The sequence below is a fragment of the Leptopilina heterotoma genome, unplaced genomic scaffold (assembly GCF_015476425.1).
Source record: "Leptopilina heterotoma isolate Lh14 unplaced genomic scaffold, ASM1547642v1 Lhet_256, whole genome shotgun sequence".
Classification (NCBI taxonomy): Eukaryota; Metazoa; Arthropoda; class Insecta; order Hymenoptera; family Figitidae; genus Leptopilina; species Leptopilina heterotoma.
Genome location: NW_025110968.1, coordinates 978,861 through 1,005,457, shown reverse-complemented (window position 1 = coordinate 1,005,457; position 26,597 = coordinate 978,861). Strand labels below are relative to the sequence as shown.

Below are 26,597 nucleotides of genomic sequence, written 5' to 3'. Positions count from 1 at the left end.
GAAAAGGACCATGTATTTTTGAAATAAACAGGTGATGTTTGAGAATTGTAAGTTTCTTTCGTTATGTTAAATTATATAAATCACATTAAAATGAAGAATTGTTGAAGACTCTCTGAGTGACTAAAGGACAATAAAATAAGAACTGTTGGAAACTCTATGAGTGACTAAAAGATATAAGATAAAAGAGACTCATATTGCGTGACGATGGTCATTTGAAGATTCACTTGGTGGATGACTTTTCTATTAATATTGTAAGGTAAACCAACAAAAATCAAAATTTATATTTCTGTTAATTATCTAGTTCAATAAAAATTCATTGTTGTTAAAATAAAAATATTCACTATAATCACATGGTTTAAATTCATTTTACCTTAAAGAAGACAATTAGAAATTAACTATTGATTGCAATAATAACATGGTGGAGGCGCCGGGTAACAGTTATAATGACAATTATGGTTTCTGTTAATAACGATATCTTGAATTGAGCGACTAAAAACCGACAAACCATAACAATAACAGAGGATTGTCTTGTTTGACCGCTATGCTTGATATTATAATATTTCCGAAAATAGATATTGATAAACTTTAATATGTGATATTCGAAATAAAATAGTAATTGAAAATATTCTAATAACGATAGAAAATAATAATTAATACTATCAAAATGAAAATTAAGCTATGCCACGAAAAGTAAATGTTTTTATTCATAACACATAATTTGTTTTATTTCGTTTGATTCGATGCTTCGCAACAAATAAATGAACTCGTCTTAATAAAATCAACTTTATTTTACTATATTAAACGCATGGTTCAATAAATATTAATATGCGTGTGTGTATGGTTGTATATATATATGTATATGTATGTCTGTATCTGAAATTTATTCCGGTTGATAACGTTATTTAACACAATAATTTCGAAAATCTTTGGTTTTAAATAAATAAAAATAAGAAGTATACGTTAGATTTGAATTTTAACTTATATTAAAAATATTTATGTCCTTTGTGTAAAACTTGAAGGTGAAGTTAAAAAGAAATTTTAACAGAACCATCGGAGAATGACGTAAAGATGGAATAAAATTTTGTAGTTTCCTTTATTATGTATATGTATATGTATGTGGGCAATTCCACGTGAGATTGTAGTCGACCTCTTAAAATCAGCCAAAAATATTTTTTTTCTATTCTGTATCGAAAAAAACAGATAAGTATTTTTTTATTTTTGTTTAATTGTCCAAATTTTCGAGTTATGAATTTTCGAAATTTTGGACTTTTAATTGTAGACCTATATTCAGTAGCTTACAAGTCCGAAAATATTGAGTTTAGGAAAAAGTTGTCAAAGAATAAAAGTTTTAGTTTTCTTTCGAAATTTAAGAAATGTAAACAAAAAAATTGTTTTTTAATTTTTTATTAAAAAAATTTTTTTTTTATAAACAAATTATTTTTTTTTAACTTTGGGCCGGATTTTTTTTTATTTTTTTAAAATTTATTTATACCTTATAATATAGAGAAGATTTTCCAAAAAGTCCCGAAATGGGCCTGATGTGTTAAATGAGTTTTAAAATATTTTTTTTTTTTTTAAATGACTTCAGGCTTAGCCAACTGTCAGAACACACTCTTATATACCAACTTGTTTTTGCGTTTCTACAGAACGACTTTGAGGTTAGGAGTACTCGCATTTGCCTGGACCACCCGTCTAATGGGTTTTCTCGCCAGTGGAGAGGGAAACTGTAGAAAACCTCTCCGAGTACAACCGGTTTATCGACAGTCGAATTCTAATGGTGTGTACCGGACAATAATCGACGGTGCACATCATTATACTTCGACGTCAAACCTCCCGCTCAGATTATCTCACGTGCCTGAAAAATCCCAGGCTAATGGGCGCGAACCAAGTACCCTTGGTCCGCCCATCGAGCCAGGCATTCATCCGACCGAGCTAATCTGTCGGTCATTTTAAAATATTTTCAAAAATCACTTGCAAGCATCACAGTGGGATTTTTTTTACAATTAACTTTATAAAACTGTCTACAGCGTATAATTTTTAATCTACGAGAACGATCGCGCGCTCCAGCGCGCGAGTTTTTTCTCTTGCGCATTCCTTTTTTTAATATTTTAATTTTTTTAACAAAAGTATACTTACAATGAGAATAATGGCGCAAATATAATAAATGTTTTAAAGAAAAATTGAAAAAGAAATGTTTATGAGAATGATAATCAAGATCACCATCAGCAGTTGTAGTAAAAATTGCTGCAACTTCATTCACACTTTGTAAATTATAACTTTTACTATCCATCCCAGGCTTTAATGAAAATAATAATTGCATCTCAGGCTCAATTTCTGCATTATTTTTAGTCATCGTTTTTTTAATTTCTTTATGCATCATACGGTAGGACTGTGCAAATAGGTTACAATCCCGAAAGGCTGTATCTATTCCATCAACAATATCTCGGTTTAATTGAACATTTTATTCTTACAACGAATTTCGGAAGCTTCGTTTTGATCAACAATAAATAACTGTCCAAATGAAGGAGTATCGTTTCTTTGAGACGCATGCTTATTCCCGAAATCTTTATTAATCAAATAGTTATTTGATATAAAACAACTTAACTTAAAATTCACATAATATGCACATTATTTGACATAAATTTCATTGCACACAAAAACCATTTAACATAAATATCATTTGTCATAGAATTCATTAAACAGAAATATTATGTTACATAAAACTCAGATAACTTAATTCCCATTTGACATAAAAATTATGTAACATAAATTTCTATTGACATAAAAATCATTTAACATAAATTTCTTTTAACATAAAAATTAAACGTAAATTTAACGTAAATTTTATTTGTTATAAAATTCATTTGACATCAATTTCATTTGGCATAAATGTCATTTAACGTAATTCTCATTTGACATAAATACCCAGTAAAAAAAACTAATTCAAACGGATTGAAATGAATTAAGATTTTGGTAGAAAGCGGGATTTATTCAAGCTCTTTGTATATTCGATTGAATTAGATTCAAATTGCCTGAAGTTGTGCAAACGAATTCGCATTCGTAAGAAATGACCAATGCATGCATTGAATTCGTGCTGACGAATTTAAAAAAATTAAGGGATCCAAAACTTGTCCATTGAATTAGTATGAATAGAAGGTTTGGAAGTTCAATACAGTTTGACGAATTCAAGAAAATTGCAGCATAGCTCCAATTCGTATTTGTCACAAAGCGGGATTCACTGAAACTCTTTGTGAATTCTTTTTAATTTATTTCAATTATTTTTTGTTTACTGGGTATCATTAGACATAAAATTAGCTTGACATAAATTTCATTTGACGTGAATATCATTTAACATAATTATTATTTAACGTAAAATTAAATTTATATAAATTTCATTTAGCATAATTCCATTTAACATAATTCTCATTTGACATAAAATATACTTGACATAAATTTCATTTGGTATAAATCTCATTTAACATAATTTTCATTTGACATAAAGTTCACTTGATATCAATTTCTTTTGACGGATAAGTCATTACACATAATTCTCATTTGACATAAAATTCAGATGTCATAGATTTCATTTTAAATAAAGATCATTTGACCTAGAAATATAGGCGCGAATTTCAAAATTGGCGAATCACAATGTTGTTGATAATATCTAATTGGTTACTTTTAAAATTGGCGCCGATACTCTTATGTAATGTGTCATTCGTGTGAAATGATTTTTATGGCAAATGAGAGTTTTGTTAAATGACTTTTATGACAAATGAGAATTGTGTTAAATGTCCTTTATATCAAATAAACTTTATGTCAAATGAAAATTATGTTAAATGGGATTTACACCAAATGAAATTTATGTCAAGTAAATTTTATTTCAAATGAGAATTATGTTAAATGGTATTTATGCTAAATAAAATTTACATAAATTTAATTTTACGTCAAATAATAATTATGTTAAATGATATTCACGTCAAATGAAATTTATGTCAAGCTAATTTTATGTCTAATAATATTTATGTCAAATGAGAATTACGTTAAATGACATTTATGCCAAATGAAATTGATGTCAAATGAATTTTATAACAAATAAAATTTACGTTAAATTTACGTTTAATTTTTATGTTAAAAGAAATTTATGTTAAATGATTTTTATGTCAATAGAAATTTATGTTACATAATTTTTATGTCAAATGGGAATTAAGTTATCTGAGTTTTATGTAACATAATATTTCTGTTTAATGAATTCTATGACAAATGATATTTATGTTAAATGGTTTTTGTGTGCAATGAAATTTATGTCAAATAATGTGCATATTATGTGAATTTTAAGTTAAGTAGTTTTATATCAAATAACTATTTGGTCAAAAAAGATTTCGGGAATATGCATATATGCGTCTCGTTTCTTTCTGCATACAAAGATGTATTCATTTGATAATAAACCTGACCATGTATTTTGAAACAATATGGTCCTGGTCGTCTATTGTTAAAATTACCCAAGTTAGCGTTGAAAGAAGCAAAACCAAATGAATTATTGTAAGGTCGTATATATTATGAAAAAAATGCCCAGATAATTCGTGGGTGCCATCAAATAAATTTTGTAATATGAGTGGAGGAGCAGGTAGATCTTCAAGAATGACTTCGCCATGTTTACAACAATCATGAAATGAATTTTTTTTATTAGATACTCTTTCTGCTTGGAAATGTTTAGCATTACAATGCTCACATGAAATGTTCATCGCACCAGCAAAATGTTCTTCTATATGCGAGACTGAAATACTGTCAGAGATATTGTAATTCTGTGCAAATTCCGTTTTTTTTGGCGATGAGTTCTTTGATAAACTGCATTATTTTGACGACCAGAAATATTAGTATTTGATAAATTTGCTGTAACAGTTACATTATATTTTGTTAAAGATGTATTAACAGTTGTAGAGGATTTTGCTGAATTTATATTTGGTTTAGCCACTGTAATAATACTATCCTTTGTTTGGATTGATTGAGGATTAAGAATTCTATTATTATCTTGTTTTTTTTGTCGAAACTTTCTTTAAAAAGCAGCTTTCTTTTGACGTTTCATGACTTGATGTTGTTTTTCTTCCTCTAAAGAACGTATTATTATTCTTTTTTTTAACTTGATTTTCATTTTTTAAATTAGTATATTTTGTAACATTTCTTGAATCAATACAATTCTCTAATGATCTCGAAGTCATGCATTGTAATTGTCTATTATTAAAAGTTTCCTCTGAACTGTTGATTTTTGAATTAATTGTTGCATTTTCAATAATTACATTATCTTTGTCTTTATAATTTCCTTTGTGTATTACTTCTCCTGATGTACTATTATTATTATTATTCTGCGCTGATGTTGAAGGCATACTTTGCAAACTTCTGTTTATAATAATTTCTCCCTCATTTCTATTAGTTTTTGATTTTATAAATAATTCACTGTTAACTTTATGTTCACAAAGTTTTACATAAGAATGATCACGTGTAATGTTAATTTCATTACAATAACCTGTCTCTATATGTGACTTTGAAATAATATCAGACTGATTTTGTTTTTGAATAGAAGTATGTTTATTTTGTCGAGAGGTGCGCTTGTAAGCAACATTTCTGTCACGAATTGACGTTTCAACTTTAGAAGTAGAAATATTTTCTTCTGCTGTGGATGTGCTTTGGGGCCTCGTATTAAAAGTTTGCTCTGCACTAATGAATTCATTAGAATCCAATGATTCAGAGCGAACAATTTTATTATTTTCTCGCTTTTTTGTCGATGTTTTTTTGATAAGCAGCTTTTTTTTGACGTTTTATGATTTTATATTTTTCTTCTTCTTCAGAAAAATGAACCATCCCAGTAAACAAAAACTAATTGAAATAAATTAAAAAGAATTCACAAAGAGCTTCAGTGAATCCCGCTTTGTGACAAATACGAATTGGAGCTATGTTGCAATTTTCCTGAATTCGTCAAACTGTATTGAAATTCCAAACCATCTATTCTTAATAATTCAATGGACAAGTTTTGGGGCCTTTAATTTTTTTTAATTCGCCAGCACGAATTCAATGCATGCCTTGGTCATTTCTTTCGAATGCGAATTCGTTTGCACAAATTCAGGCAAATTCAATCGAATTCAATCGAATATACAAAAAGCTTGAATGAATCCCGCTTTCTACCAAAAATCTTAATTCATTTCAATCCGTTTGAATTAGTTTTTTTTACTGGGTAGCTCTTTTTTTTCGTTGCTTCTCAGTTATTATTAATCTTCTATCTTTCATTCCATTGCTTGAATCAATAGAAATATTATTAACATCATTTGCTGGAATTAAAGGCAAATTTTCTAAAAAAAACTATCAACATTTTTTTTACAAACATTGCTGGTTGAATTCAAGGATGAATAAATTATTGTCAACAATTTTATTTTCTTCATTTTGGAAACTTTTTTCTCTAGCTCGATTCCTAAGATGACACTCCCAATTATATTTAACAGTTATAGTTCTAATATTAGTCGACCCTACTAACGGAAATTTACTTAAACGATTGTTTTTGAACATTAACATTAAATGATTTATCATGTTATAATAATAGTAATTGACAGAGTGGGGCATAATATTAAAAAATATCGATGTTGCGAATGCTATTGCATATACTGAATATAGGTCTACAATTAAAAGTCCAATATTTAGAAAATTCATAACTCGAAAATTTGGACAATTACACAAGAATAAAAAAATACGTATCTGTTTTTTTTCGATACAGAATAGAAAAAAAATATTTTTGGCCGATTTTAAGAGGTCGACTAAAATCTCACGTGGAATTGCCCATGTATATGTATATCTACCTATATTACAAAAAGATATCGCCGCCGCCGCTGTTTTAAGATTCTGTAAGGGCGCCCTATCCCAAAGGGGCCGTCAAAACTTATGTCAAAATTGACCTATTTTTGACCTATAGGTCAAAAAGAGGATACATAACGGCCTCACATTACGTCAAAATCTATGTCTAATTTGACCTATTTTTTTACCTGTAGGTCAAAAAGAGAATAAATAACGGCCTCAAATTACGTTAATATAGGTCAATTTTGAGGGCAGTTTTGACCTAGGCGTCAAAATTTGACAAAGAATTCCCGCTACCCTCAAAATTTAGGTCAATTTTGAGGGCAGTTTTGACCTAGACGTCAAAATTTGACAAACAATTTCCGCTACCCTCAAAATTTAGGTCAATTTTAAGGGCAGTTTTGACCTACGCATCAAAAATTGACAAACAATTTCCACTAGCTTCAAAATTTAGGTCAATTTTGAGGGCAGTTTTGACCCAGACCTTAACTGACCTTAACCTTAATTGACCTAAATTTTGAGTAATTTTGACCTGTAGGTTAAAACTGCCCTTAAATTGACCTGAATTTAGGTCAAATATAACTTGTTTCTGACGATGGACCTACCTTGACAGTGGGCCAACCTTGACTATGTTCCCCCTACTATAAGGGTCCCTTAAAACTTTCTGAAACAGCGGCGGCGGCCGCTGTATATATATATATATATATATATATATACTAGGGGGGCTTCGCCCCCCTGCGCGCTTCGCGCGCCAACCCCCTATGTGAAGAAGGTAAAATGCGATTTTATGATTTTGGCAAATCTGAAAATTTTAATTATCATATATAGTAAAGATTGTTTAACATCTTTTTATATTTGGTTTTTAGCCAAATTCTTAAGAACTTTAATTAAAAAATTAATTTTTAAATTCAAAAATTGAGTTTTAATGAATTTGTTTCCAAGATGCACCGCGAGGAGGTATAATAAACTTTAAAATTGGTTAAAGTTTATTACAAACCAATTTAGCATCTCACCTAAACTAAAAAATATATATTAAAATTATTTATTATGTAAATATATTATACAATTAATTAAAAATTTAAGTTACATTTTTGAAAATATTTCAAATGATTTATTCAAATACTTCCTTCCATACAATATTTTTTATTTCTGTAAATTATTCAGAATCAATTTCAACAAATAATTTATTTTGGTTTTTACATCTCGAAAGTGCTACGTACAATTGTCCATGAGAAAACAAAGGTCTGCGAAAATAAATGCCTACCTCTTCAAAACTTTGTCCCTGCGATTTATTAATAGTTATAGCAAAAGCTAAAACAATTGGAAACTGTCTTCTGTATAAAATAAATGGTAATGAAGAAAATTCCCCTGTATCTAAAATAATTCTGGGAATGAAAGCTGTATTTCCTGCTTTTATTCCTGTAACTATCATAACTTTTATATTAAATTTATATAATTTTAAAATTTTAAGTCTTGTTCCATTACAAAGTCCGTCATTAATACATAAATTTCTTATAAGCATAACTATTGCTCCAATTTTTAAAATTAATTTATGAACCGGTAATCCTGGAAATTTTAAAAAATTTAAATATTCTACTGGAAAGTTTAACTGTACGTCATCATCTGTTTGGTCTATTCCTTTATTTTTTGCATAATCTATACTATAATAAACGGTTTCATTACTTTTAATTTTCCTTAATATTTTGTAATTTAGATTATAAATGTCCTCATTATGGCTTGAAAGAATTACTTTATCAGATAGATCAGAGTCTTCTGAAATTAGAGATCCATAAATTTTGTTACAAATATCGTTTGTTTTCCATTTTTCAGGAATTTGAAGTTAATTAATGTGACCTTCTCCTACTTTTAATAAAAATTTGGAAAAATTTAAATCGCTACACCTTATATTATTTTTTAAATTCATAATTTCAAATTTAGGCCATAAATGTGAATATTTAATACATTCTTGAACTATATTTATTCTACAACCATACTTTATCACTGGTAAAATTTGTCTAAAATCTCCTCCTAAAATTATTAATTTTCCTGCAAAAGGTAAATTTTCTAAATTACAACAATCCCTTAAAGTTTGATCAACAACTTCTAAAGCTTTTTTGGGAATCATTGAAGCTTCATCCCAAATGATCACATCACATTTACGTAGTTTTTCTTTATCTGATTTTAATTTTAAAAATGTTGTCTCTATATTTGAAAAGTCTAACGGTAATCTAAATGTTCTATGACTTGTCATTCCACCAGGAAGCAAAATTGACGCTATTCCTGTCCACGCCATTGATACTACTTTCTTACCTTCTCCTAAATAATAATGAATTAAAGTTTTGTATAAAAAAGTTTTACCACAACCACCTGGACCGTCAATAAAAATCAATGAACTTCCATTATTAATAATAACATTAAAAATATTTTTTTGATCATCATTTAATTGATTTATTAAATTCATTCCAATTTATTTATTTTTTATTAAGAAGGAATTTTATTCTTCTATTGATTGTTTAATTTCAATATATTTAGGATCTGGTAAACCAAAATCAGAACATGAAAGATTTTCTAAATTAAAAACTATGTTAATATCTTGTAATGCCCTTTGCTCATGATTATCTTTAAATCCTTCACAAAAATATTTTTTAAACTCAGTCCAAATTTTAATAGATAATGAAGGTGCATTGTCGGAAATGAGATACCACGCAAAAAATTTTCTTAATTCAGATGGCATCATAATATTACATGCTTCTTCGAAAATTTTAAATACTTGAATGTCTGTTTCGACCAAACCCATAGCTATTGCTGCATTTTTAAATGAGTCATAAAATACACCTTCGAAAGTTTTTAAATCATTAAATGATTTTGCTCCTGAAATTTTATTCAAAATTAATTTTAAATGAAACCTTTTAGTGTCTTTTGGGCTGACGCTATTAATTCTCCCTAAAGTTTTAGAAAATTGCTGTCGTCTTATCCAACTTTTTTTTAGTGAATCAAAATAGTAAAATTTTGGAATATTAGAATATTTAATTTGATAAGCAGCGTGATCTTTTTCGTTTAATTTAAACCAAGCCGTTAAAGTAGTATCATTATTTCTTTCTAAAATTTTGTATACTTTATTCTCATCAAAAATAATATTTTGTTGATTTTCGACATGTACTGCTAATCGAATAACAGAATGTGATCTTCCTGATAAATGTAATTCTTCTATTCGCCATGCAGCTTCCATAGGACTAACATATCTACTGTTAATGTATTCTGTAATTTCGTCATATATTTCTTTACCATTATTGGCATCTTTGTTACATTTGTTTATTGCTATATATGCTCTATCATAACCTTTATGAAGATATTTGTATATATACTTAATACTCATAATTGACGCACAATATTCAACATTTATGTGACATTTATATTTTTTTAATAAAAAAGGATTGTATGCAACTATCATAGAATTATCTAGAGAAACAAATTTTCCGTTTATCTTTTTATTATAAAAATATCTTTTATGTCTATTATCTTTACGTTTATATTTTGGAAAGCCATTTTTCTCAAATTCAGTATTATTTAAAAATTTCTTTGGAAAATTTTTTGAACAAATAATTTTATTTTTCTTTAAACACGGAGAAGTTATTTCATGAGGACCATGTGCCATATGTTTTATAACTAATTGTTGTAATTCAGTATCATCATCAGGAATTTCAGCAGAAATATGTTTATCAATTTTTTCAGGATTTAAAAATTTATTTTTATAATCTAAAACAAATAATATATGTGCATGAGGTAATCCTCGTTTTTGAAATTCAATTGTGTAAACATAAGCTAAAATTTCGCCAAATACATTTCCACTTAATATGTCTGATATTATGCAACGCAATTCAGCATTAAACAAACGAACTGTTAAATTTGGAATGTCATTACATGTTGTGCCAGGTGGAAATTTTTTAAGAACACTTTGTAATTCTGCCCAATTTGGATTGCAAGTAACTGTAATGAATAAATCCGGCCTACCAATTTCTCGATTTATTGTCATTGCATCCTGATATATTTGATGCATATGTCGCGGACTACCTATATGCGTAGAAGGTAAAACAAACATATTTCCTAAACGTTCTTTATCATTATAATTCTTTGAATCATTAAAAGCACTTCGAGAAATATGATCTATTAAGCCTTGGTAACATTCTATTCGTAATTTATTTTGATTGTATCGAAAATAATTCAATCGATTAGTTTCAATTATTATAAAAGCGTGAATAAAAAATTGTTGCGTTAATCTCCCACAATATAGAATTGGATTAAACTTTTTATTTGGTCTAAAAGCTAATCTATAAGAGTAATATTGTAATGCAGTTAGTCTTTTATTACTTTTAAAATTTTGTTTAAATTGAGGACTCCATCCTAAATCTCCAGTTGGAAATATGATAGGAAAAGTCATCGGGTCTAAATGAAATGATAGTTTGTTTAAAATAGTATTTTTTTTCAATTCCGCTTGGAATATTTTTAGGATAAACTCTCCAATCAATTGAAGTAGGAACTTCTCCATTTTTTGATACTATTAATGCTGCACACTCAGCAGTTTTAGGTTTGTTGTATGTATGTTTATTTAAATGAATAGTACTAATAAAACATAAAGAATACTCTGGAAAATTATTTTTTGATAATTCATACAATGACTTATATTTAACAGCATATGGATTATTATTTAAAATTTGTGTTAATATTTTAATATGTTTCTGAACTAAATTTTTATTGTTTTTTAAACGTTCTAAAGTTGCAGCATAATCATCATAGATATGACGGGTTCCACGTTAAGTGACCCAGGTCAAAATTTTAAATGTTTGGGATCGGGTAAAAATTTTACAAAAACAGTAGTCCTATTAGATACAATTAAAAATACCAAATATTATTAATTTATTTAAACAAATATAAAAACTGGAGGGGGTCAAAGTTTAAATTTTTGGTCTAACATGGAATATTTGAAAAATTTGTAGTTTCTTTAAAACAAAACGAAAATACGTTTTCTATTTTGGGTTTTTCTGCTGTTTTTCAACACTTTCTAACGGTGTAAACAAATGTAGAGAAAAAAAATGTTTGACCTTGAAAAATTAAATTAAAAAATAAAATTTCATTTTTTCATCAAATGGACAGTTTTTATTTTAAAAAAAAAAATTTTATCATAAAGGTGAGGTTTTTTCCTAAAAAAAATGTATAGGTCAAAACGTGGGACAAGAACTTTTAACTGGTCAAAATAAACATTTACTTCTGCAATCCACCGCCCCTGCTCGTTGTTGGGCTATATATTGTTTATAACAATTGAAATAAATTATTTTATGCTTTATTAATTATCTGGTGGTCATATTGGATGAATTTAAATTTATTTAGATCATGTGCATCAACGGAATAAGAAAATAAACCTCCTTTTTTAAAAAAGTGTATTAATTTGTTAACTTTGATTTAAAAAAAATTATAAATAATTAAAATCTCCAAAATCGGCCTCGAAGGATGTCTTAAGAATTTATTCCCCTTTAATTTAAGACAAAGAACACTCAAATCGGTTAAAAATTGTAAGCTATAGACATTTTTTAATAGTAAATTGTAAAAAAAATTCCACTGTGGGACGGTGCACGGCAGAAGTAAATGCTTAATTTGACCAGTTAAAAGTTCTTGTCCCACGTTTTGACCTATACATTTTTTTTAGGAAAAAACCTCACCTTTATGATAAAATTTTTTTTAAAAAAATAAAAACTGCCCATTTGATAAAAAAATGAAATTTTATTTTTTAATTTAATTTTTCAAGGTCAAATAATTTTTTTTCTCTACATTTGTTCACACTATTAGAAAGTGTTGAAAAACAGCAGCAAAACCCAAAATAGAAAACGTATTTTCGTTTTGTTTTACAGAAATTACAAATTTTTCAAATATTCCATGTAAATTTTTGACCTGGGTCACTTGACGTGGAACCCGTCATATATATTTGTCCTAAATGGGGCTTTTCACCATTTTTGACAATAATTTTATTAGGCGTGGAATGATAAACGTGACCTTGGATTTTTAAGTTATACACACCTTTTTGAGAATAATTTACAGTATTAGCATTGAAAGTTGCAAAAGAAAAAGAAGAATTATAATATCGAATTAATTCTTTAAATTTTTTGTCATACAAAAGAATTTTTAAATTTTTATCGTAATCGTTTAATGGAGAAATTTCTACTTTTCCACCATGACAACAACTTTTTTTTGAAAATTCTATAGACCAATACATAGCTCCACAATGAATACATTTATAATCCATTTCTCCAAAATCAGAATAATTAACATTACTTTTACAAATTTTAGAAATTAATTGCCTTTTTCTCCTTTTGTTTAATCTTTCACCTGACATTAAATTTGCTTTATCTTTTGCTCTTTTTTTGTCTAAACGTTCTTCTCCCATATTACTTACTAAATCGGTCTGTCTTTTCCTGTCCAAACGTTTTATGTCCATGTTATCAACCAAATGTGTTTTTCTTTTCTTTTCCAAACGTTCTGCATCCATATTCTCGATTACATCTCCTTTTCTTTTTCTGTCTAAACGTTTTGACTTCATATTCTGAACTAAGTCTGTTTTCCGTTTTTTGTTTAAACGATCCATAGCCATGTTTTCAGCTAAATCATTTTTGTGCTTTTTCTCTAAACGATTAATACTAAAATTTGCAACTAAGTCTCCTTTTCTCTTTTTCTCTGCTCTTTCTTTACTCATATTACTAACCCTATTACAGTCGGGTCCCCATACTGTTACATTTTCAAAAATTTCCCACTTCTCCAGACTCAGCTCTGTTATGTGTTCAAATTATGCTTACTGTGCACCTTTCAGGAACGTAAATATATACACCTCAAGTTTGGCCTAGAAGTATATGCACCCTTTTCCTCTGTCTTAAGAATACGGCCCTGAAAATTAGTGACGTAACGTGACGTCACCTAACACTTCTGAATTTGGAGGTTATGCAAAAACATAACACTACTGAGGACATAACAGTTTGGAATCTAACAGTATGGGGACCCGACTGTAATTTCTCTTTTACGCTCCGAACATAAATCATTTGAAATATTTTTTTCTCTTTTTAATTTCAATAATTCCTTATTTTTTTCGTAATATAACTTATTATAATTTTGTTCACAAAATTTGGAAAAAGAATTATTATACAATTAATTATATCATAATGTCCACTATCAATGCTTCCCGATAATAAAAGAATAAGTTTGCGTTCACTATTATTGTGTCCAAAAACTGATTTATTATTAAATATCTGATGATGAACTTCTACATAATTTTTAAATTTATTTACAAACGCTTGAATTTCAACTTCCCCCCCGTATTTACCATTTCTGGACATGTATAATTTATAAGAATTTTGATCAATTAAAATTTCACTATATGAATTATCCCCTACTATAAATGGTTCATAAAAATTCCAATTATTTAAAATATATGAGACAATATTTAATCGTACTCTCCTATGCATTTCTTGGTCATTATACAAAAAATACGAAAAAGATCTAAATAAACAGTTCCCATCGCCGATAATTTTAATATTAGAATTTTCGAAATTCATTTTTCCTAAATAAACTTTGCTTAAACTTAAATTTTTAATTAATTTTAATAGTGTAAAAAATTAATATAAAAAGAAAAAATAATTCATAAATTTAAATTTTGAATAATATAAGTACAAATTAATGTATAGTGGTTATTGTTTACTCACGTAATTTTCTTTTCAAATATTTTTATGTTTAAAACGTAAACCTTCCAATAATACTGGCATCATTTGATTATGAATTAAAAAACTGTGATTTTTGAAATATTTTTCCGATAATATTAATTGTTTTCATATTCTTTGTAGACACAACATTTTTTATTCTTTCATTATTCCTAATTATATTCATTTATATTGTTTCTTGAAATATTTGTTCGAAATTGTTTTTTAATTTTTATTAGATTCAATTTTTTAATTATCCTTTATCATATTTATTTTTATTTATTTTATTTATATGTAATTATTTGTATCATATTTTTGAATTTCAAACTTGATTAATTTCTTGCGTTTAGGTTCATATTTAATTTACAGAGAAATACGGAAATTTATGTAAGTCATATCAAATATATAACATGAAGTTGTCAAAATAAATGACGTGAAGTTGTCAAAATAAATGACGTCAGTTTTACAAAATTTAATGTTATTAACCCTTTTTTTCACAATAAGAACTTCAAAATTATTAGTACTTATAATAAACTTATAATTAAATTTTAAATTATATTAATAAATTTTAAAAATGGATAATATAGAGAAAAATAAAAGAAAAAATTCTCAATCCAACAAATCATCGTCAGAAAATAAGAAAATTAAATTAAATATTGATCTACCGTTTACAACCAGCGAATTTTTAGAAAATAATATTAAAATAAAGGATAAATTTACGTAAGTAATATTTTAGTTATAATCCTAAAATTATATTATAATAATAGAATATTTCATTCTACTTGATAACATAAAAATAATAAATCATAGAACCAACAATTCTTTGGTTAGTCTTTGGTTTCCAAATTCCTTAATTTAATTTACGGTAAAATAAAATTTCAATAAGAAAACTGGATTTTTTGAACAAATTTTTCTTAGACAAACATTTATGGATTTATTTTCTCTTTGACTAAATTTTTTTCTTTTAACCTCTAATTACTGTAAATTTATTTTCTTTTTGATTTTTTTGGTTAGTGAATTTTCTACCTTTCCGTTTTTAAATCCAATTAATGTAAATTTACATTCTTTTTGATGTTTTTGGTAAATTAATTTAATTTACAGTAAAATAGAATTTCAATTTCAAATTTTTCTTAATTTGTTCAAATTTAATTAATGCAATTTTATTGTCTTTTTGATTTTTTTTGTTAGTGAAAAAAAATTTCTTCCTTTTCATTTTTACATCTAACTAATGTAAATTTACTTTCTTTTTGATTTTTTTAGTTGAATGAATTAATTTAATTTACAGTTTATTTATTTATTTTCTCTTTGACTAAGTCTAATTAACATAATTTTTCTTTCTTTTCCTTTTAACCTCTATTTAATGTAAATTTACTTTCTTTTTAAATTTATTGGTTAAATAAATCATAGTTGGTTAAATCATAGAACCAACAATTCTTTGGTTAGTAAATTTGGAATTTGGTTTCCAAATTTCTTTTCCTTTTAACCATAAATTAATGTAAATATATTTTCTTTTTGATTTTTTTGGTTAGTGAAAAAAATTACTTAAAATATTAGTTGTTTACAATTTCCTCATTTTCTCTTTGACTAAATCTAATTAACCTAAATTTTGTTTACTTTTAATTAAAAGTAAATAAATGGTTAAAATAATTATTATTTAAGGATGCTATTTACATTAATTACAGATCCGTTGTTTGTTACGTCGAGCAAGTACAAAAATTAAAAACTTCTGAAATAAACGCTTCTAAAGATTATATTTTATTTAAATTTTTAATAAACAATAATGATGGTGCTACAATAACCTGTAATTCTTGGGGCACTAACGCCACACATTTTCGAGCAATGATAGAACCCAATAGAGTACAAAAAATTATATCCAAATTTAGTTATACTCAGGCCTCGGATAGTTAATAGAAAGAACAACTTTCTTCAATTTTTTTTCAAAATCTGCGACTTCATAAAAATTAAATTTTGTAATATTTTATTGAAAATAATTGATTTTTTGTGACTTAAAAACGATCCGAGGTCTAACACTAATTACATTATTTTTTAATAATCGGATTTTTTGACTACAGAAAATACTTCTACAAAATTTAACTGTGAAATCACCATCACCATTCAATCAAGGATCAATGGGATATGAATTTTTGCTTAAAAGTTTTACAAAATTAACAGATTTAGGAGAATTTAAAAGTTTTGAAAGCAATAAAACAATAGTCAAAATTAATTTTGAAAAATTACAAATTCTACAAAATTTGGATAAGTGGGTCGAAATTGAGGGATACCTAAGAGACGAATTTACAATTATTAACAAATTGAAATCGAATCAATATTTTGGAACATTTACAAATGGAGAATTAAAATTAATAGTTTTAATTTCCAATGATACAGAAGAACCAAATTTTAATCAAGGACAAAAATTAAAAATTGTTGGACTGCTTAAAGAAAGTGATAAAATATTTAAAAAATGTTTTTTAAAATAATTTTTTTTCGCGGCGGTGATATCTTTATATCTTATTAAACTTTATATTTTTCAACTTCATATTTTTCAGATGCAGGAAGTATTTTTTTGAAGATAAACAAAAATTCAGATATCCAAAGTCTTCCCAATGAACAAAATATGTCATTAGATAAATTACTTTTAGGGGGGGAACTAATTTTCAAAAATTAAAAATTATCATTTTAAATATTTAAAAAAATGTAACTTAAATTTTTAATTAATTGTATAATATATTTACATAATAAATAATTCATTAAAACTCAATTTTAAAATAAATAAATGTACTTATGTGTATGCACTTACAATTTTTGAATTTTAAAATAAATTTTTAATTAAATTTCAAACTTTACTTGACTTTTAAAGAATTTGGCTAAAAACCAAATTTAAAAAGATTTCTAATCATTTTTATTACATATGATAATTAAAAATTTCAGATTGGCTAATGTCATAAGATCGCATTTTTTTGTCATCAATTTTGTAGTAACAAAATTTTTGTAACAGCCTTCGAGTAAAAAATTTGTCTTTGGCATAGGCTTTGACGTCCTATTTGGCGCTCCTATTTGAGGGGGCAAGCTCTGACCTGTAGGTAAAACACAGGTCAAATTTTGACGTAATGTAATGGCCCACATTAAGGCCCCTTTTAAAACCCGTAGCTCAAAAAATAGGTAAAATTAAACATGGATTTTGACGTAATGTAAGGGGCCCACATGGAGACCACTTTTTAACCTATAGGTAAAAAAATAGGTCAAATTAGACATAGATTTTAATGTAATATGAGGCCGTTATTTATCCTTTTTTGACCTACAGGTCAAGAAATAGGTCAAATTAGACATATATTTTAACGTAATGTGAGGCCGTTATTTATCCTCTTTTCGACCTATTGGTCAAAAATAGGTCAATTTTGACATATATTTTAACGTAATGTGAGGCCGTTATTTATCCTCTTTTCGACCTATAGGTCAAAAAATAGGTCAATTTTGACATAAATTTTGACGGCCCCTTTGGGATAGGGCGCCCTTACAGAATCTTGAAACAGCGGCGGCGGCGATATCTTTTTGTAATATAGGTAGATATATATATATATATATATATATATATATATATATATATATATTATATTTTGTTGACAAAAGCTACAAGCGGGTTGGTTTTTGAAATCCTTGCCCGTTTTTTAAGAATAAGCGTGCAAATTGTTTCTAACATTTAATTGCATTTTACCTTGAAGTGATATATTTTGTTTATCATCTGCTTCAGTGGGGACTTGCTGCATTTGTTCATGTACAAAGTCTACGTTCGGTCTTTCATCTTCCATTTCTGGAACATCTGGTTCTTGTTCTTCCGACTGTTGTTGATTGTTGAATAGTTGCTGACCACCATATGATGGGATCAAAACTGGTTCAATTTTACTGTACGCCTTCTCTAATAAGGGTTCCATTCGATATGCTACTGGATCAGACCAATGAAATATATTATAAAATCTTTTACACAATTTTTCAGGCATTACTTCTAATCTATTTGATGGTGCACGTGTTCGTAGAGCTAAAAATACTGACAAAGGAGAACCGAGGCAAAAAAGGTTTTCAATCTGCAAACGAAAGTTTTATTATACATTTAGTAAATTTTGAAAATATTCAAGTTATTCTTAAAAATTAACAAGGGGCTGAATCCATTTTAAATCATGCAGACCGACCAACTTCAAATCATATATTTACCTGCTAACAAAATATGTTATTCTATATGAAAAATAAAGAGACAAGTATTTTTTTATTTTTCATAAAAACTATTTTTAAGGAAGTTATGCCTTTTTGAAGTTTGAGTTAGAGATTCGAAAACATCGAATGTTTCCTCTTCGATATCGATGGTTTTTACATCGATGTTTCAAATTCGATGTTTTTAAAGAATCGATGTTGAGAATCGATGTTTTTGTTTTTGTCATATTCTTTAAAGGTGCAGTCCCCAGGCCCATGCTGGCAGAAAACTGAAAACTTTTTGCGAATAATAAATCTCTATTAGAATTAGTGTTCTTAAATTCTCGAGAATTTAAGTTGGGGTAATTTCCCTAAGGAAATTACGGTAATTTAATTTTTTTAAGAGAAAGAGAATTTAAGTTTATTTATTTAAATAATGTATATTTATTATTTTTATTAATATAAATACATATATTTCAGCACAATTGCGATGATTACTTTTATCTAAAAGAATTCTTTAAGTTATATATGTAAATAAAAAAAAGTAAAACCACATATTTTTTAACTTATAAATTTAATGTCATTTACGTTTATAAAATATGCGTAACTTAGTACGAATAAAAGTTTAGATACTTTTGAATATAGACATATATATATATATATATAAATAAAGAATAAGGATTATATTTAACATTATATACAATGAATTTAAACATTTTTTAAATAAATATTTTGAAATTATTTGTGAATAAAGGCTCTCTGTCAGCTCTGCTGCGAGAGTAAGAGAGAAAAACCATTTAATTTGAATTTTCTGACTCTCTTACTCTTATGTATTACCATGACAACCTGCAGTCAGTAGAGCTGTGCAACCCAGTAAAAAAAAGTATTCAGAATAGAGAAAAAGTATTGGTGGTGACGTTCGGTGAATGCGTTTTCGCGTAAAAACCGTATTGGTGGGTTACGGTGAATACATTTTGCTCACCGTGAATACTTTTTTTTAAACTTTCGATTTAAAGATTCCTAAGCAAAGTTGAGAATATTTATAAAGAGCGTAAGTGACCTGAAGTATAAAAATGACTATTGCGAGAAGGAAATAAGAAACTTTGAGAAAAAACGAAAAATTAAATGTGACAAACACATTGTCAAATGTTGTTCAATTACCATATGCTTTTCTGTGCCTACAACGTATGATGATTAAAAGGAACTTTGACGTTACCGGTGGAACTTACTGTTTCACATACATTTACTTGGATTTCTCAAGTTTCTGTCGGTATCGTTTTTTTTCACCATCATACGTTAAAGGTTTGCCACATTTAATTTTTCGTTTTTTCTCAAAATTTTTTATTTCCTTCTCGCAATCGTCATTTTTATACTTCAGGTCACTTACGCTCTTTATAAATATTCTTAACTTTGCTTAGGAATCTTTAAATCGAAAGTTTAAAAAAAATGTATTCAGGGTAAGCAAAATGTATTTACCGTAACCCACCAATACGGTTTTGTCGCGAAAACGCATTCACCGAACGTCTCCACCAATACTTTTTCTCTATTCTGAATACTTTTTTTTTACTGGGAAGTACCTTTAATATATATAGCATTTGTGGCATATTCTTGTTTACAAAATTTACAGAAGAATTTAATTGTTTTTGTATTCATTGGTTTTAAAATATTTCTATTTTACACTCTTTGGTTTTGTCATTTTTTAAATCTTTAAATATATATAGCCACTTTAATAAACAAAATAACAATTACTAAATAAAAACACAACGTCGGACAATCGAATTTACCACAGTGTAATGACAAAAGTGAGGTTATGTCACATTCTCTTAAATTCTCAGAGAATTTAATCGTCGGTTATATTCTCGGTAATATTCTCTGGGTAATATAACCGACTTAGAACACTACTTGTGTTGAGTCCCAAAGTGTTCAGCTATGAAACTTCTAATACTATAGTGTGTACCTGGCACATATTATTCTATAAAGGAGTACTACACTGACTGCATAAATCATTTTTCCAATTTTCTCCGTGTACTACATGGGGGAGGGGGGTAAAAATTCCCAAAACATGGGGCTTCGTGGTTTATGGACGGCCCCTTACTAGTGATGCCGCAAGACTCGAGATTTTCGAGACGAGACAATCATCGTCAAGACCAAGACCAAGATGAACTTGAAAACAATAACTGTCAAGACCAAGACAAGATTCAAGACTCGAAAACTATTGTTAAATACAGTGTCGGATTAGAAAAATACGAAAAACTAAAAATTGAATAAGTTATTATACCATAAAATATAGTAAAATAGTACATCTATATTTTATGAAATTACGCTGTGAATTTTAGTTATAAATCTAAAATTTTAGTTTAAGGGGGATAGACATCTTTGAGGTGCCTTTTGAACCTGTTTTTCATGAATTTATTTAAGACACAGGAATAAAGTAAACAAAATTTGGTTTCGAGGAATTTATTTATTAACTTTTTAAGTTTACGAAAATATATTTATACTTAAAAAAAGTTTCAATTTGTTGCCTACAGAGGGCGCCAAAGTTGGTCTTGTTTCTATGCAGGGTAAATCGGTGGGCAATATTCTGGTTAGACCGTTTAATCAAAAACCAAAATTCAAAGTTTTTCTGAATCTGTGATAGATTTAGCTTTCGAGTACGTAGGATATTTTAAAAATATTAATTTTTGTGTATTTGGCAGCTGTTTGATGAAAAAAGTCGATTTTTAGAGCGAAATTTTTTCAAAATATTTATTGCCAAAAAAAACAAACCAAAAAAAAAAATCCGCTACGTACTCGAAAGCATTAGTAAATGACAAACAAAAAAAACTTTGGCCGAAGTCAATCCGATCAAAACTGTTCTGGCTAGACAGCCCACCGTTTTGAAAAATGTCATTTCGAGAAAAACGCATTTAAACTTATGTAATGTGAAAACATTGTGACGTATAATTTTAAACTATTTTAATTCTAGTTCAAAGTTTCTGCTAAACGTCAGGCAAAATCCGACGCCTTCAACAAAAATAATAATATGAAATTTAAGTTAATAAATTTCGCCGTCAGGCGCCAATTAATTTTGAAGCTCAATTAATAAACTACTCGACTCTTTAACAACAACCCGACAAACAACAACACCTCTGAGACGCTCTCAATCGTCAGAGGAAATTCTGCCTGAACAAATTGGCAAGCAGAAATGCCAACGACGAGACACGACTGGTACAATACTGGCACGATACTGACTCACCCAGCGATGTTTCTCAATCTTTCTTTCACTGGCTTCTCGGCGGCTGTTTTCCTCAGGAATAAATAAGGAATAATCCAAAGAAAACAACTTCACTTCTTTTTACACTCTTTATTAACTCACAACTTTTAATAAATTAATAAATTAAAAAAAAACTAAATACTTAAAAAAAAATTTTTGTATTAAATATAGAATGAAATAATTTTTATAATTGATTCAAATAATTATTTACTAGCTTGAAATATTCCATTTATTTGATTTGAATAATTTGTATTTGATTCAAATAAATAGTTATTTGATGCGATAAAATAAAATATTTAGGTCAAATAAATATGTATTTGGTTCAAATACACATTTATTGGATTATAACCAAATAAATTTTTTTTTTCAGTGCAGATTTCGATTTTTTCACATAAAATAACTTCGAAATTACTTCTCATGATATAATTTCTATTCTACACCTCATAAAGTATCGTTTAAGCAAAAAAAATAAAATCAATTTTTTTTCGGGTCAAAGGTGTCACTCCCCCTTAATGTGAAATATAAATAAATATATATATTTTCATCAATTTAAAATCTTTATACATGGAAAAAAATAAAATGTTTTAACACTTAACTTTTTTCGCAATTTTTCAATCTACCATATAAGTCTTTATAATTTAAAGGAAGAAAATAGTTTTTAAATTATTGATCATATAGCAAAGTCTAAAGATAAATTTGAAATTCCATATGAAATTCCATATGATTTATACAAATTGAATGTAAATTCAACTATTCTAAAATCCAATTATTTTTCAATTTTTAAGTAAAATTATTCTCTGAATATTTTATAAATAACAATTTTAGGAAACTTTTTCATGATTTAAATTATTTAAAATAAATTCAATTTCAGATTCTGTAAAGATCAATTTTATTGTCAGAAATGGAAAAAATTTAAAGTTTAGCATTAATATTTGTGGTTGATTTTAAAGTTAATAAGCAGAACATGCGGAAAATTAAAAAATAATTAAATGTTTTTAATATCTTCAAAGGTTGCTGAACACAAACAATTAAAACTTTTTCTTCAATTCTAGGAAGTTAATACTTATTCCAGTATTTTTGATAAAATTCTCTGATTTCCTAGAATAATTTTAGTTTTCCTTATTTTTTATTGAATTTCCTGTTTTCCGAACCTGTAGTAGCCTTATTAATTGAAAAAATATCAAGACTTCAAGACGAGACGAGATTCTATGTCTCAAGACGAGACATTTTCGAGACAAGACTCTTTGTTGGTCTTGACATTTCAAGACGAGACGAGATTGAAAATAATCTCGTCTTGCGGCAACACTACCCCTTACTAAAAAACGCAATTCTATGTAGCTACTCTCCTTATTATGTCTAGTGGTTCTAGACAATAAGCCCTTTCTAAAACAAGTTGTTCATTTCATGACCATTTAGCTTCCTCAATACATAAATATTTGGTAAAATTTACACTTTCATATGCCAATTGCTTCTTTTTTTATGATAGAATAATCATTTCAAAATATTAATATTAACAATAAATAAATTATGAAAAAAATACAAAATTTGAATTTTTTGTGAAGAAGAAAAATATTTATTACTTTTATAAATTTCGATAAAATATATACTTTGTATACATCAATCGATTCGTTTTCTTGTCAGGAATGTAATTTTGAGAATAATTAATGAAAATATTAACAAATAAAAAAATTATTTCAAAAAATACAAAAAAAATTTTTTCTAAAATTTTTAAAAAATTGTATAAAAAATATTTTGTAGATATTTTTGAAAATCCTTGTGTCAGATTTTAGGTATTAATGACTGCAATAAACCTGAAAAATTTCAGGACAATCCATCAAAATTTGTCTGATATAATTTGTACACAATTTTTGTGACATATGCACACACACACATACATCTGGACATTTGCTCATAATTGAATATACGGGGCAAAATTTCTCAAGTGTAACAATGTCAAAATTGCAAGTTGTTGTATCGGGCTAATATTTTCACAGTATTTAGTACTATGTATGAGTACTTCAACCACCAAGTATTATGAAATTTTATAACAAATTGTAGAGGGGGGAGGGGGTTGAAGATTTTGGATAAGTATGAACAGTGAGTTTTCTAAAAAATCGTAGCTTCTATATAATAAAGCAAAAAAAATTTTGACCTATATGTTTTTGGTAGGTTTTTTCACGCTCTTTCAAATGGTGAAAATTTTTTTTAAAAATTTTCAAAATTTAACCCTTTTTTTGAAAATTAAAAATTTTTTTGATTTTTTTTTCAAGAAGGACTCTTTTTTTTTCTTTTTTTTTGTACCAAAAGAAAGCTTAAGATGTGTACTTTCAATAACTAAAACGAAAAAAATGACGTTTTTTTTGTTTTCGAATTATTAATTAATTAATTATTAAAAATTAATAAAAATTGAAATATTTTGCAACAAAATAAAGTTAACGCAATTCTGAAGTTACTACTGTAAAGCACTACAAAATCCGCATCCAACGAGTCCAATATGAAATATTTTGGATAAATTGACGTTTTTTAAATAAATATTTATAAAAATTAATTAACAAATGAATATCATTTATAAAAATAAAGATAAAGTGTTAGTTTTTTTTACACAAATGTTTATACAATTCTACTTTTAAAAAAATGTATTCCAGTTATTTGCAACAATTGTTTAAATAATATATTCATCACCTTATGCGTGTGTTGCGCTGCATAACTATCTTCCCGGCTTAATATTATTTCACATTTTTTATAGAATATTTTTTACATTTTTAATGTAAGAAAAGATGGTTTCTTTTTTACATTAATAATTTTTTATTATTTTAATATCAACAAGAAATTTTTACGTAATTCCTAATAAATTAATTACAAAATAATTTAATAATAATAAATAATATTAAAATAATAAAAAATTATTGATATAAAAAAGAAATAATCTTTTCTTACATCAAAAATGTAAAAAATAAAAAAATATTCTATAAAAAATGTAAAATAATATTAAGCCGGGAAGATAGTTATGCAGCGCAACACACGCATACACGGAGAAAAAGGAATAGTTGACATATCCAGATACATGGATATCACAGCCATATTATATTGAAAAATACGGGATATCCATAGTTAAGGTTGCTTCATCCATATTCTATGGCTGGCTGTATATTGTTGGAGCAGCAAAAGACCTATGGTTGGGTGATCCATAGTAATGGAAATGGGAAACAAAAAATTGAAATCACTCAATTAATTAAATTCAATGTCACTTGAGATATTTTATACACATTTTTGTTAATTAATACACACCACTTATTGAATAACCGCATATTAACGAAATAAATTATCAACCGATGGAGGGAGGACACGAACCCTACCCAGTAAACGAAAACTAATTGAAATGAATTAAAAAGAATTCACAAAGAGCTTTCGTGAATCCCGCTTTGTGACAAATACGAATTGGAGCCATGATGCAATTTTCCTGAATTCGTGAAACTGTATTGAACTTCCGAACCTTCTATCCGTACCAATTCACTGGACAAGTTTTGAGCCTTTAATTTTTTTCAATTCGTTAGCACGAATTCAATGCATTCCTTGGCCATTTCTTTCGAATGCGAATTCGTTTGGACAAATTGGTACATATTGAATTAAATTCAATTGAATATACAAAGAGCTTGAGTGAATCCCGCTTTGTGACAAATACGAATTGGAGCCTACCAAAAATGTTAATTCGTTTCAATTCATTTGAATTAGTTTTTTTTTACTGGGTAGACCTAACGCATACCAAACACTAACGCTATCCACTACACTATACACACAACTACAATATTTGAGCATATAATATTCCTTATATACTCTACACATATTTTATGAAAATGAATTTACATAAACACTAATAGACAATAACGATAATAAATAATGAACAATTATAACACTATTTATACACAATAAACTCACAACGCGATTATATAGACGTGACAGGAAACCGACGCGACGGACAAATTGAGACGACCATTTTTAAATGGATGCCATGATAATGAATTGCGCGCAACATGTATCGAAATTTTGAACTAACTATGGATCTTCCAACCAAAGTTTATATGGATGAGGCAGCCATATGTGAAAATCCATAGCATGAATTGTAAGCCCAACCATGCCTATGGATGTCACATCTATATTTGATTCAACAATATAATATGGCTCCCTCATCCATTGAATATGGAATGTGCTTCCATTCTGAAAGTTGTCTCTTCCATTGAATTGGATAACACACCAATATTCTGCTCAACAATATTTTTATGGATATCTCTTCCAGACCTTTTCTTTCCGTGTAAGGTGATGAATATTTTATTTAAACAATTGTTGCAAATAACTGGAATACATTTTTTTTAAAGTAGAATTGTATAAACATTTGTGTAAAAAAAACTAACACTTTATCTTTATTTTTATAAATGATATTCATTTGTTAATTAATTTTTATAAATATTTATTTAAAAAACGTCAATTTATCCAAAATATTTCATATTGGACTCGTTGGATGCGGATTTTGTAGTGCTTTACAGTAGTAACTTCAGAATTGCGTTAACTTTATTTTGTTGCAAAATATT

General features: G+C 27.3%; 1 protein-coding gene across 2 annotated transcripts in view; it reads right to left on the bottom strand.

Moving 5' to 3' along the window:
• Window positions 1–26,597, bottom strand: part of LOC122503295 (phospholipase DDHD1-like) — a 264,104-nt gene that overhangs the window by 24,357 nt on the left and 213,150 nt on the right. Inside the window, exons 8-9 of one of the 2 annotated variants that reach the window (XM_043613776.1) lie at window positions 18,289–18,655; window positions 17,435–17,650 (exon numbers count right to left, since the gene is read on the bottom strand). In XM_043613776.1, coding sequence (XP_043469711.1) covers window positions 17,466–17,650; window positions 18,289–18,655 — 552 coding nt within the window. In that variant the 3' untranslated portion in view covers window positions 17,435–17,465. Of the gene's footprint in view, window positions 1–17,434; window positions 17,651–18,288; window positions 18,656–26,597 lie in introns of those variants that run through there. The other variant, XM_043613775.1, reaches the window with a different exon arrangement.